The 13,551-nt window shown below is 45.1% G+C and overlaps 1 protein-coding gene across 4 annotated transcripts in view; it reads right to left on the bottom strand.

The window, feature by feature from the left end:
• The window catches only part of DNAH3 (dynein axonemal heavy chain 3), a 213,900-nt gene that overhangs the window by 136,862 nt on the left and 63,487 nt on the right, over positions 1 to 13,551 (bottom strand). For all 4 annotated transcript variants that reach the window (XR_012512758.1, XM_074381954.1, XM_074381955.1 and 1 more), the window contains 4 exons: positions 11,617 to 11,828; positions 6,220 to 6,311; positions 2,594 to 2,708; positions 18 to 134 (listed from right to left, as the gene is read on the bottom strand). Coding sequence is in view for 3 of the 4 variants with exons in the window: in XM_074381954.1 (XP_074238055.1) it covers positions 18 to 134; positions 2,594 to 2,708; positions 6,220 to 6,311; positions 11,617 to 11,828 (536 nt within the window). In the remaining variant the exon portion in view is untranslated. The remainder of the gene's footprint in view (positions 1 to 17; positions 135 to 2,593; positions 2,709 to 6,219; positions 6,312 to 11,616; positions 11,829 to 13,551) is intronic.

The following is a 13,551-nucleotide window of genomic DNA, read 5'->3' as shown; positions in this document are numbered from 1 at the left end:
CATTAATTTCCTCTTACCCGGCATTCTGCTTCTATTGGCTTGATGAATGGGGAGCCACACATGGTCTGGGTCTTTATCACGTGATCATCGAGTAGCATTTGAATGTCATCAACTACACACAAGATGCTTGTATCCTGTAAATAAAGAGGTACCACCCTGTCAAAATTGTGAAACCTCCCCATTTTTCTTTTCCTTTTTTAAAAAATTTGTTTATTAGAGACAGGGTCTCTCACCCAAGCCTGAGTACAATGGCTTGATTCTAGTTCACTGCAGCCTCAAACTAATGGGCTTAATGAATTCTCCTGCCTAGCCTCCCAAGTAGGTGGGACTACGGGCATATACCACCATGCTAGGATTTTTTTTTCTTTTTTTTAGACGGAGTTTCACTCTTGTTTTCTATGCTGGAGGGCAATGGCAGAATCTCGGCTTACTGAAACCTCTGCCTCCTGGGTTCAAGTGATTCGCCTGTCTCAGCCTCCCAAATAGCTGGGATTACAGGTGCATGCCACCATGCATGGATAATTTTGTATTTTTAGCAAAGAAAGGGTTTCACCATGTTGGCCAGGCTGGTCTCAAACTCCTGACCTCAGGTGATCCGCCCGCCTTGGCCTCCCAAAGTGCTGGGATTACAGGCGTGAGCCACTGTGCTCAGACTGGATTTTTTTTTTAAGAGGTGGGGTCTCACTGTGTTGCCCAGGGTGGTCTTGAACTCCTAGTCTCAAGCAATCTTCTTGCTTCAGGCTCTTAAAGTGTTGGGATTATAGGCATGAGCCACTTCATCCAGCCACCTCCCCATTTTTCATGCTGATCCCTTAAAATCTCACAGCTCAGAACTCCACTCTAATGGGATAGGAATCTATGTCTTGCAGGACATAGGACTTCTACTTTCTTTCTTGAAAATTTTCTTAAAGATATTTAGGCTGGGTGAGGTGGCTCATGCCTGTAATCCCAGCACCTGGGAAGCTCAGGTGGGCAGATCACAAGGTCAAGAGCTTGAGACCATCCTGGCCAACATGGTGAAACCCTGTCTCTACTAAAAATATAAAAATTAGCTGGGCATGGTGGTCCATGCCTGTAGTCCCAACTACTTGGGAGGCTGAGACAGGAGAATCCCCTGAACCTGGGAGGCAGAGGTTGCAGTGAGCTGAGATCGCACCACTGCACTCCAGCCTGGACACAGAGCTAGACTCTGTCACAAAAACAACAAAAAACTTAGGTTAAATAAAATTTGAATGGTTTTTTCTTGTTAATCGGTCTTTTATTATAGGAGTATTGGCTGTGAATGAACTTCATGCTAGGTTAGGAAAGGGATCATACCTTTCCATCCCCTACAGCTCTTTGAGTGAAATCAAGGCACTCTGACCACTGAAACTGAATAGGGAAAGAAGTCACAAGTAGACAACATGCAGCTGGGGGAGGAGGGAGGCTTGGGAGCTTTTGGTTCTCAATCCATATTGCACACGATAAAAACCAGGGGTGCCTTAAAAATACAGATGCCCTAGCATTCTGGGAGTGGAGGAGCCAGGAAGAATCAACTGGGATTTTTAAAGTATCCTAGATGATTCTGCAATGCAGGTTTACAAGTGTTGCTTTAAGATTCAATGGTTGGGCCAGGAGTGGTGACTCACGCCTATAATCCCAGCAATTTGGGAGGCTGAGGCAGGCAGATCACTTGAGGTCAAGTTTTGAAGACCAGCCGGGACAACATGGTGAAACCCCATCTCTACTAAAAATAGGAAAATTAGCTGGGTAATGTTGGTGGGCACCTGTAATCCCAGCTACCAGGAGGCTGAGGCTCGAGAATCGCTTGAGCCCAGGAAGCAGAGATTGCAGTGAGCTGAAATCAGGCAGTTGCACTCCATCTCAAAAAAAGAAAAACCAACAGTCTGTAGGATGTGTGTATCAACCTGTTGCCTCCATGATTTACAGCTCCCCAAGAGCTGCAGCCCTTATCCCTACCTCACACTCCATCCCAAAACCAAGCTAGACCCTAAAGACAGCTGAGCAAACACTTCAGGTGTGTGTACCTTCACATGCACTGTACAAACTCCTGTGTTTTTTACAGTGCAAGCAAAAACAAAGACCTACATTCTTACTTTTCAAAATGTGATCGATATTATCTGGGAGCCTGTTAGAGCTGCAGAATCTTAGGTCCCATCCCAGACCTGCTGAATCAGAACCTGCACTTTAACAAGGTCTCTGGTGATTCCTGCACGCATCAACATCTGAGAAACCCTAGTCATTGTCTGCCCCTGTGCTTCTGAGGGGACTGGAAAGCCTTGGAGGTGTGTACAAGCCTGCACCTTCTCTGAGGTGCTGATTTAGGAGGCTTGCTTGGTTCCTTTGCACTGAGAAAGCTTCTTGCTCTGAATCAAAAGTCCTTTCTGAATTAAAGAATACATCTCTCTGGCGGTGCTGAGAGGGATGCTTGGCACAGGAAGGCAGACAGGAGCAAACAATCAAGATGTGAATGATTATTCCTCTGTGAGTTCTACCGCCATTCTGAATGAATTGCTTCTGTAATCTACTGCAAATAAATGGGGCTGCTTTCAAAGTGGGCGGGCGGGGGGGTTGCAGTTGGAGTTAGACTCACAGTATCCCTGTATTTCACAAAGGTGAACATCACATTAATCCAGTCTAACTTCATTTTATCCAAGTTTTTCTCCAGAGAGTATTCCTTGCTGGCAGCTGCACCAATGGGCTCAAATCTAAGGAGAGAACACAGCAACAGCAACATCAACAGGAGGAGGCAGAGAAGACACGTCAGAGGAGGAATTTTAGGTCAGGAATGGTGGCTCACACTTGAATCCCAGCACTTTGGGAGGCCAAGGAGGATTGCTTGAGGTTGGGAGTTCAAGACCAGCCTGGGCAACATAGCAAAACCCCATCTCCACTACAAACACAAAAATTAGCTGGGTATGGTGTGTACCTGCAGTTCCAGCTACTCAGGAGGCTAAGGTGGGAGGATCACCTGAGCCTGGGAGGTAGAGGCTGCAGTGAGTGGAGATCATGATTATACTACCGCACTCCGGCAAACCAAACCAAAACCAAACTGGTTTGGTTTGCACCAGACCAAACCAAAATGGAGTCACTCATGCTAAGTGCAAAGGAACCAAGCAAGCCTCCTAAATCAGCACCTCCCAGGGAAGGTGCAGGCTTGTGCAGTGTTTCAAAGCTTCCCAGTCCCCTCAGAAGCAGAGGGGCAGCCTGGGCAACAGAGTAAAACCCTGTCTCAAAAAAAAAAAAAAAAAGGCCGGGTGCGGTGGCTCAAGCCTGTAATCCCAGCACTTTGGGAGGCCGAGGCGGGTGGATCACGAGGTCAAGAGATCGAGATCATCCTGGTCAACATGGTGAAACATGGTCTCTACTAAAAATACAAAAAATTAGCTGGGCATGGTGGCACATGCCTGTAATCCCAGCTACTCAGGAGGCTGAGGCAGGAGAATTGCCTGAACCCAGGAGGTGGAGGTTGCAGTGAGCCGAGATCGCGCCATTGCACTCCAGCCTGGGTAACAAGAGTGAAACTACGTCTCAAAAAAAAAAAAAAAAAAAAAAAGGAGAAATTTCAGCTCAGTCTCCAAAAGCCCTTAATTTGACCAAAAAGTTTACTATCCTGCTGTAAGATCTGCCAGCTACCACCAATGTTTTGTAGGGTTTCTCACCCTTGGCATCGTTGACATTTTGGGCTGTGTTATGGGTTAAATATTGTCTCCCCCAAAATTCACATATTGAAATTCTAACCCCTAATATCTTGGAATATAGCCCTAATTGGAGAAAGGATCTTTAAAGAGGTAATTAAATTAAAATGAGTCACGAGGGTGGGCCCCAATCCATTGTAATTCGTGAATTTATAAGAAGAGATGACGACACAGACACACAGAGGGAAGACCATGACAATTCGTAGGGAAGACAGCCATCTGCAAGCCAAGAAGAGAGGCCTCAGAAGAAACCAACCCTGCCAACAACTTGGCCTTGGAGTCTCCAGAATTATGAGACAATAAATTTCTGTTGTGTAAGCCACTCACTCAGTCTGTGGTACACTGTAAGAGCAACCTGTTCAACAAAAATTATGGGAGGTCATTATTCTGGCTGAGCTCCTGCACTAGACCCCAGCAGACCAGACCAAACCAAAATGGAGTCACTCATGCTATACGGCATGTAATCAAACTAAATCTTTAAGGAAGGAGATAGATCCCAAAACAGGACCATTTTTCCTGAAAACCTGAGTCAGCGAATAAGGAAGTTCCCTTTGCGTGAATGAACCCTTAGAAAAAAAATAACCTCATATTATTCAATCTTTTTTTCTTTTTCATATTGTTCTGTTTCCTTATAAAACTTACCATTATGCTACTGCCCAGTAGGAGCTCTCATTCTATTTTGGAAAACGGAGGCTTTCCTGATTCATGAATCTTGATTAAAAGTCAATTAGACTATAACTAAATTTGTGGTAGCTTCATCTTCTGATGAGCCCTAGCAACCTAACACAGGCTGGGTAATTGTCATGGGGAGCTGTCCCATATGTTCTAGGGCAGGCGTCCCCAAACTTTTTACATAGGGGGCCAGTTCACTGTCCCTTAGACTGTTGGAGGGCAGCCACATACTGTGCTCCTCTCACTGACCACCAATGAAAGAGGTGCCCCTTCCTGAAGTGCAGCGGTGGGGCTGGATAAATGGCCTCAGGGGGCCGCATGCGGCCCACGGGCCGTAGTTTGGGAATGCCTGTTCTAGGGTGTTTAGCAGCATCCGTGGGCTCTACCCACTAGATACAGCAGCAGACTCCCCAGCCCTGTCCCCATCTGTTGCCAGTTGTGACAACCAAAAATGTCTCCAGATCTTTCCAAGTGTCCCTTAGGGGTGGGAAATGGGCCCCAGTTGAGAACCACTGTTGTAAGGTTACTAAAATAAGACCTCTTTTTTCCATCTTTGTTTATGCCTTATTTGCCCATATTCTGATTTCTTTTCTTTTCTTTTTTTTTATTGAGACAGAGTCTCGCGGTGACACCCAGGCTAGAGTGCAACCGATCTCAGTTCACTGCAACCTCTGCCTCCCAGATTCAAGCGATTCTCCTACCTCAGCCTCCCAAGCAGCTGGGATTACAGGTACCCACCATCACACCCAGCTAATTTTTGTATTTTTAATAGAGACGAGGTTTCACCATATTGAGTCACGAACTCCTGACCACAAGTGATCCCCCCACCTCGGCCTCCCAAAGTTTCGAAATTACAGGCATGAACCACTGCGCCCAGCCCATATTCTGATTTCTTATTGAGATTTTGAACCTCTGTTAATTTATGGAATGGCTGTTGCTTCACTTCCCATCCCTCCCCCTTTCAAAAACACCTACTATTTTCCTGATACTGGGTCCACCCATCCATGGCCCCTCTGTTCCACAGAAAGGGGCATAAAGGGAGAGAGAGAAGCACTGTTCTAGAAATAGCATTCAAATAGAAACATTCTCTCACACACAAACTCCCCAGGAATTCAGAGAAGGGAAGAAAGCAAGAGAAGAGACTTTAAAAAAAAAAATTAAGATGGAGTCTTGCTCTGCCGCCCAGGCTAGAGTGCAGTGGTGCTACCTTGGCTCACTGCAACCTCCATCTCCTGGGTTCAAGCAATCCTCTGGCCTTAGCCTCTCGAGTAGCTGAGACTACAGGCGTGTGCCACCGTGCGTGGCTAACTTTTGTATTTTTAGTAGAGATGGGGGTTTCACCATGTTGGCCAGGCTGGTCTGGAACTCCTGACCTCAAGTGATCTGCCTGCCTCTACCCTGCAAAATGCTGAAATTACAGGTGTGAGCCATTGTGCCCAGCTGAGAAGAGACTTCTTATTGGCCCAGGTTTCATACAATTTTAAAGCTCAGGGAGCCTTGTTGCTTTGTTTGTTTAAAGAAGAGAAAACCAAGGCCCAGAAAAGTTGAATGCTTTTGCCCCCAGTCACTGAGAGCTGGGCTTGAAGCTCAGGTTCAAAGAACATTTTTTAAAAAATTCCCTTTGAAATAAAATCTGTGACTCCATTTTCTAGTCATAACCATCATCAGCTCTGCAGCTAAAAGTAGAAGCTTCACCAATACTAGTCAGGGGGTGGTGATTAAATAGCCTTAAGCCACCCTATGCCACAAGGAAAAAAACAAATAGCCCAATATGGGACAGTCAGATCACTGTGGGAACTTACAGATCCTTTGACCAAAACCTTTCCTGAAGGAAAGGATAAACCCTTACTTCTCAATGAATTTGCCGAATCCTAATTCGATCATATTTGAGAGGCAAGTCGTTTCAGTGGGCTTTATCTCGTAGCCAACAATCTCACTGATCTGCAAAGAAAAGAGGAAAGCAAGTGTCTATTACTAAGGCAGTGCTGTCCAGTAGAACTTTCTGTGATAATGAAGATGTTCTTTTTATCTGCGCTGGTCAGCAGAATAACCACCAGCAGCAGGTGGCTGCTGAGCACTGAAGATGTGGCTAGTGTGACTGATGAATTTATTTTTAAATTAAATTAAGTTTTTTGAGACAGAGTCTCATGCTGTTCTTCCAGGTTGGAGTACAATAGCACCATCATAGCTCGTTGCCACTTTGACCTCCCAGGCCCAAGCGATCCTCCCACCTCAGCCTCCCCAGTAGCAGGGGCCACAGGTGCACGTCATCGTGCCTGGCTAATTATTAAATTTATTGTAGAGATGAGGTCTTGCTATGTTGCTCAGCGTGGTCTCAAACTCCTGGCCTCAAGCAATCCTCCCACTTCAGCCTTCCAAAGTTGTCATATTATAGGAGTGGGCCACCACACCCAGCTAATTTTAATTAGACAGGGTCTTGCTCTGTTGTCCAGGCTGAAGTGCAGTGATGTGATCACGACTCACTGCAGCCTTGACCTCCTAGGCTCAAGTGATCCTCCTGCCTCAACCTCCTGAGCAGCTGGGACCACAGGCATACACCTCCATGCCTGGCTAATTTTTTCTTTTAAGAAGATTTTTTGTAGAGATGGGGTCTTGCTATGTTTTCTAGGCTGGTCTTGAACACCTGGGCTCAAGAAATACTGTCACTTTGATCTCCCAAAATACTGGGATTACAGGTGTGAGCCATCATGCCAATCCTCCTTTACTTTTTAAAATGTGGCTACTAGAAACTTTAAAATTATTCGCTGGGCATAGTGCCTCACTCCTATAACCCCAGCACTTTGGGAGGCTGAGACAAGTGGATCACTTGAGATCAAGAGTTCAAGACTAGCCTGGCCAACATGGTGAAACCCTGTCTCTACTAAAAATACAAAAATTAGCCAGGTGTGGTGGCATGTGCCTGTAGTCCCAGCTACTTGAGAAGGTGAAGCAAAAGAATAACTTGAACCCAGGAGGCAGAGGTAGGTCTGAGCCGAGATTGTGCCACTGTACTCCAGCCTAGGTGACAGAGCGAGACTGCGTCTCAAAAAAAAAAAAAAAAAAAAAAAAAACAAAAAAAAAAACAGACAAACAAAAACTACACAAATGCACAAATGGCTCACATTATATTTCTACTAGTTACAGAGGGCCAGTTTTGACATCTATCAATGCAGTTTCTCCCTAAGATCAAATGTTACCTTGTTCCGTTTTGCTTTTTTTCTTAACAGTTAAAATTTTGTTATTTAAAAATTTTTCTTTTTCCATACTTTTTTTTTTTTTGAGACATAGTCTCGCTCTGTTGCCCAGGCTGGAGTGCAATGGCACAATCTCGGCTCACTGCAACCTCTGCCTCCAGGGTTCAAGTGATTTTCCTGCCTCAGCCTCCCAGGTAGCTGAGATTACAGGTTCACATCACCATGTCTGGCTAATTTTTGTATTTTTAGTAGAGATAGGGCTTCACTATGTTGTCCAGTCTGATCTCAAACTCCTGACCTTAGGTGATCTGCCCACCTCTGCCTCCCAAAGTGCTGGGATTACAGGCGTGAGCCACCGCGCCTGGCCTTTTTCCATACTTGATTATTTAAAGACAGGCCAGGCGCAGTGGCTCACGACTGTAGTCCCAGCACTTTGGGAGGCTGAGGCAGGTGGATCACAACATCAGGATTTCAAGACCAGCCTGACCAACAGGGTGAAACCCCGTCTCTTAAAAAAAAAAAAAAAAAAAAAAAAAGATAAAGTAAGTTTTAAAACAGGCACCCTGACAGAAAAGACATCTGACAAACAAAACTAGCAAATTAACCTTCCACTTCTGCATCTGCAAAAACTGTTTCAACAAACAGAAGCGAACAAGCATTGTAACAGAGAGCATATAACTGTATGTGCAGGACTCCTTTGTGTGCAAAACTAGGAGAAACTGTGGGTCAAACCAGGCAAATGACAGTGGAAAAAAACATTAAAACTCATCACAATTGAGTTAAAGCAGAGTCTGAGTGAAATGTGTGAATAATCTAAAACTTCTGCCTGTTCTGAGGAAGACCCACTATGGGAAGAAGGAATATAAAGAACATACCCTCTAATTTGACAAATAATATACATGCCTGTCAGGAACAGATGCATCTGGGGTACTCAGGTGTAGTATTCCAGATGCATCTTTTCCTGACAATCATGTATTTCTGAACAAAAATAGTTCGGTCTCATAAATGTCTTTCCATCTCATTTATACTCTGAGTCCCTGGAATATCTTTACCAGTCATCTTCTGAGTTTTGTTTGAATGAAAATAAAGTATACTGTGAAAATAATAACAAACCAGATACTGAACATGTTTTTAACAGAGACCAGGAGTCTTGTTTGTTCGTTTGTTTTGAGATGAAGTTTTGTTCTTGTTGCCCAGGCTGGAGTGCAATGGCACAATCTCAGCTCACTGCAACCTCCGCCTCCCAGGTTCAAGTGATTCTCCTGCCTCAGCCTCCCAAGCAGCTGGGACTACAGGTGTGTACCACCACACCCGGCTGATTTTTGTGTTTTTAGTAGAGACAGGGTTTCACCATATTAGCCAGGCTGGTCTTGAATTCCGACCTCAGGTGATCCACCTGCCTTGACCTCCCAAAGTGTTGGGATTATAGGCGTGAGTCACCAAGCATGGCCAGACCAGGAAACTTTTTATAATGTCACAGAAAGTACGAGAAAACAAGGAACCCAGAAATAGTTATCATTGACATAAAGGAAGACCAAGAGCGTTATAGGCACATGATGAAAAAATAACAAAAATAACACTAACTGCAAATAGGACATCAGAAATATACCTTAGGGTAGTGATCCAAAAAGCCTTTCAGATTTGTGGCGTCCATCTTGTTTTAAACCACAGTAGCAGCCCCTTTGCTGTTATCTGTAAAGTCTGTGCCCCAAACATAAGGCTGTAACTTTTTCTGCCTATGTTCTGTAAATGACCAGAACTCCCAGCACTGCCACGGCGTGGCTTCAGAAGATCCAGCTTAGACTACAGTGCTACAGGTGTTCATCCTTCAGATCCCTCTGCCAGAGCTGGCATCCATGCCAGTGGATCTCCTAACTTAGGCATCAGGCAGAGAATGACATCCCCAAGCCTGGGCTGTCCCTGGGGTGGCCTGTGGTGTGACCTACATACACTTCTGGGAGGAATGAGATCTGCGTAGGGGTGGCCCGGAGGGTATCTGGGGCCTTTGTCCTTTCTGAACTTGACTCTTAACTGCTTAGCCCACTGTGCTTCCATTTACGGGCTCACTGTTTGTAGGGTGCCAGACCCCATTCGTTGGGCCCCAGATGTTGGGATCCAGCCCTATCCCGTACGTGTGTGCCCTTAGTCCTGGCAGTAACAAGGGATTGAGAAAAGGCAATAAAGACAGAGACAGAAGAGTAGAATTTACGGCATGGGTCCAGGGGACCAATGCAAGCATGGAAAACACACTGGCCCCAAGCTCTGGGCTCCTAATACTTATCATGTGCACAGTCTCATTGATCTTATGGGCGTGGAAAGGGAGGATAAAGATTTAGGTAAAATAACCAGGTGGAGAGCATTTGAGATCCTTCTAAGACATGCTAAACTAGTACTTTGAGTTTACCACCGATTGCAACAGAAGTATAGCAGATTAAGAGCCACCCGGTCTGACCACTCCCAATGCATCAAGGGGCTTTTATCTCCCGAGCTTTGAGGACATAGAGCAAGGCCAGAATAGTGAAATCCCATCTCTACTAAAAATACAAAAAGTAACCAGGTGTGGTGGCACATGCCTGCAGTCCCAGCTACTCAGAAGGCTGGGACAGGAGAATTGCTTGAATCTGGGAGTCAGAGGTTGCAGTGAGCTAAGATCATGTCACTGCACTCCAGCCTGGGCAACACAGTGAGATTCCATCTCAAAACAAAAAACAAACAAACGAAAAACCAGAAGTAGACTCAGACAGACTGTGCCTTGTACAGCACTTCATCCTTGCTTAGGTCTTGAGTCTCAAGACTTTTTGGGAAATTGAAAGTAGCTTCTCCCTACAAAAAACCCTGACTCTCTTATGTATTAAGACCTCTGTCTCCCTAGGAAGAGCAAAGTGCTCCTTGTCACTGTGTCACCACTGGTTCCTTTCAGAGAGAATTTCCTCAGTCTTATATCTGTTTTTTTTTTTTTTTTTTTTGCCCCCCTCTGTTTCCCAGGCTGGAGTGCAGCGGTGCAATCATGGCTTGATACAGCCTTGACATCTGGAGCCCAAGCAATCCTCCCACCTCAGCCTCCCAAGTAGCTCAGACTACAAATGTGCACCACCACACCTGGCTAATTAATTAATTAATTAGGGAGAGATGAGGTCTCACTCTGTTGCCCAGGCTGGGCTCAAACTATCCTCCTGTCTTAGCTTCTCAAACTGTTGGGATTGTGGTCATGAGCCACCATGCCTGGCCTTAACAGTGTTCTGAGAATGGGGAGGTACAGGCCAAGTCAGAGAAGAATCTGCCCAAAGAAAGCCATATTCACTTTCACTTGCGCACAGAGCAACTCTTTGGTAGAGGATGTTTCAAGGCCATTGCTAGCCCTTGGATGTGACGATTATTTTAGAAACACAGTGAGTTTTCTTTTTTCTGCTTAGTGTTCACACACACTTGTCACCCTCATACCTGGTTGCTCATAAAAATCGCAACTATTTTTAAGGAGAGTATTATCCTAATTTATAGGCCCAGAGGGCTGAAAAAAGAGTGCAAAATGAGTTCTGAACCTGTTTGACAATGAAAGGCCACACCAAAGTCACCCTAAGTGAAGTCATCCTAAGTGGACATCATCTGGTATTATTAGCAACCCTCAGGGAGGGATGTGACTTTTTTTTGTACACCCTGGGTCAAGGAGCAAATCAAGGTCCCATCACTGTATTGAGAGGACATATACATCCTTGTTGCATCTTGGAGGCCAAGATTGGAGGCTCTTGGCCTCCAAAAGCCCATCTGCTTAGAAAGCAGGAAAGAGACCCTTTTGTGACCATTGACTGGAACAACACTGAACCAACCACCAGCAGTACGGGTTCCAGGGACAGGGCCAACCTGTTCATGGGGCAGGAAGTTTATTCTCTTCCTTCAGAAGGCTTACCACTCTCATTTGCTATCCCTTTGGCCTTAAGGAGATTCTCCTTTCAGAAAGGAGAAGCTTCAGTTAGTAATGTTTCCTGCCTTCCCAAGGACCTTGAGGACCAGGTCTGGGCCAGGCTGCTCGGGGACGGGCAGTGATTGATAGAAACCTGTTGCCAATGCCGGTCTTTCATTCCTGGGTTGCAAGAAATACTGAGGATGGGAAGATGCTGCTTGAACTTATCGATCTTGATCTTTACATTCTCCGCTAGGCGCTTGGGTGCAGGCACATCAGATAAGGTCTTGATCAGTTTATACGTTGTCCTCCACATATTCCCTATCTCCTCCGCGATTTGCTCAGCATTCAGTAAGAAGAGGGGTCCTGAAAGACAAAAGAGTGAGGGAAGAGTCGGACCATTGCCTAGGTGTTAGTCATCCGTACCTTTAATCCCCTGAACTTAGAGCTGTGCCTCCTGTATCCTTTGGAGACTGGAACACATACAGGCTTTGAGGTTCTGAAACCTGCACTAAGCCAGTGGAACCTTGGGTATGATACAGGACTTTCCTGAGCACCAACAGTATCTCCTGTGATCACAGGGGTAATAATGGATACCCTGGAGAGTGATTTTGGAAATTCACAGAGATAATGTACAGTGGCTAACATAATGCCTGGCATACAATGGATGTACAATTGGCATATCAATAGTTATTATTGTGTTTTTATGGCCAGGTGCAGTGGCTTTCACTTGTAATCCCAGCATTTGGGGAAGCCAAGGTGGGAGGACTGCTTGAGCCTAGGAGTTTGAGACCAACCTGGATAACATAGTGAGACCCTGTCTCCACAAAAAAATAAGAAAAATTAAAAAAGAAAACAAATTGTTATTATTGGCTTTAGAAGCTGTTATAGTAGTAATAAAAAGTGCTTCACAAAAGCTGTGACATATTAACCACTGGGGAAAGGTGAATGCAGATATGAGAGGTCTCCGTGTTGTTCTGGCAACTTTTATGTAAGTTTGAAATTATTTTAAAAACAGGGCAGGGCACAGTGGTTCACATATATAATCCTAGCACTTTGGGAGGCTAAGGCAGGCAGATTGCTTGAGCTCAGGAGTTCAAGACCAGCCTGGGCAACATGGTTAAACCTCGCCTCTACCAAAAATGTAAAAAAAATCAGCCAGGTGTGGTGGTGCGCTCTGTAGTCCCAGTTACTCAGCTATTTGGGAGGCTGAGGTGGGAGGACCACTTGAGCCTGGGAGGTGGAGGATGCAATGAGCCAGCATAGTGCCACTGCTCTCCAGCCTGGACAACAGAGTGAGACTCTGTCTAAAAAAAAAAAAAGAAAAAGAAAAAAGAAAAGAAAAAGTATTAAAAACAAAGAGTAACATCTCATTTTAAACAATTTGTCCAAAACATTAATTTCCTTCCCTTTCCTTTATTTTGCTAAGAACCTTTAGCATTTGGGTTTCACATTCAGCTAAGACCTTTCCATGCTGCTGCCCCCTGCTTAGATATTTCAAATTAGTATGAACTCTTGCTATGTGATGTTGCTAACTTATTCAAAAATACTTATCTTTTGGGACTGCTGAAACTAAATATAACTTTGTTAATTTAACATGCTTCATCAACCCAACATTTTTGTGGAGTAATCAGAAGTTTAAATTTTTTAAAAAGTGAGTATCGGCAGGGCGTGGTGGCTCACGCCTGTAATCCCAGCACTGTGGGAGGTCGAGGTGGGCAGATCACGAGGTCAAGAGATTGAGACCATCCTGGCCAACACGGTGAAACCCCGTCTCTATTAAAAATACAAAAAAAGTAGCCGGGCGTGGTGGCATGCACCTGTGGTCCCAGCTACTTGGGAGGCTGAGGCGGAAGAATCACTTGAACCCAGGAGGCAGAGGTTGCAGTGAGCTGAGATTGCGCCACTACACTCCAGCCTGGTGACAGAGCAAGACTCTGTCTCAAAAAAAAAAAAAAAAAAAAAAAGTGAGTATCTTTCATGCACCAGGAAATACTGAAGGTGCTGGGCTAGAATAGAAAGGCGCCCACGCCACAAGTGAGTAGCCTCTACTGGGTGGGTTTGGCTGAATTATCACAGTGACTTTCCC

This window comes from Saimiri boliviensis, chromosome 12, assembly GCF_048565385.1.
Source record: "Saimiri boliviensis isolate mSaiBol1 chromosome 12, mSaiBol1.pri, whole genome shotgun sequence".
Lineage (NCBI taxonomy): Eukaryota > Metazoa > Chordata > Mammalia > Primates > Cebidae > Saimiri > Saimiri boliviensis.
The sequence above is the reverse complement of the archived record's forward strand: the minus strand, read 5'-3'. Positions and strand labels throughout refer to the sequence as shown.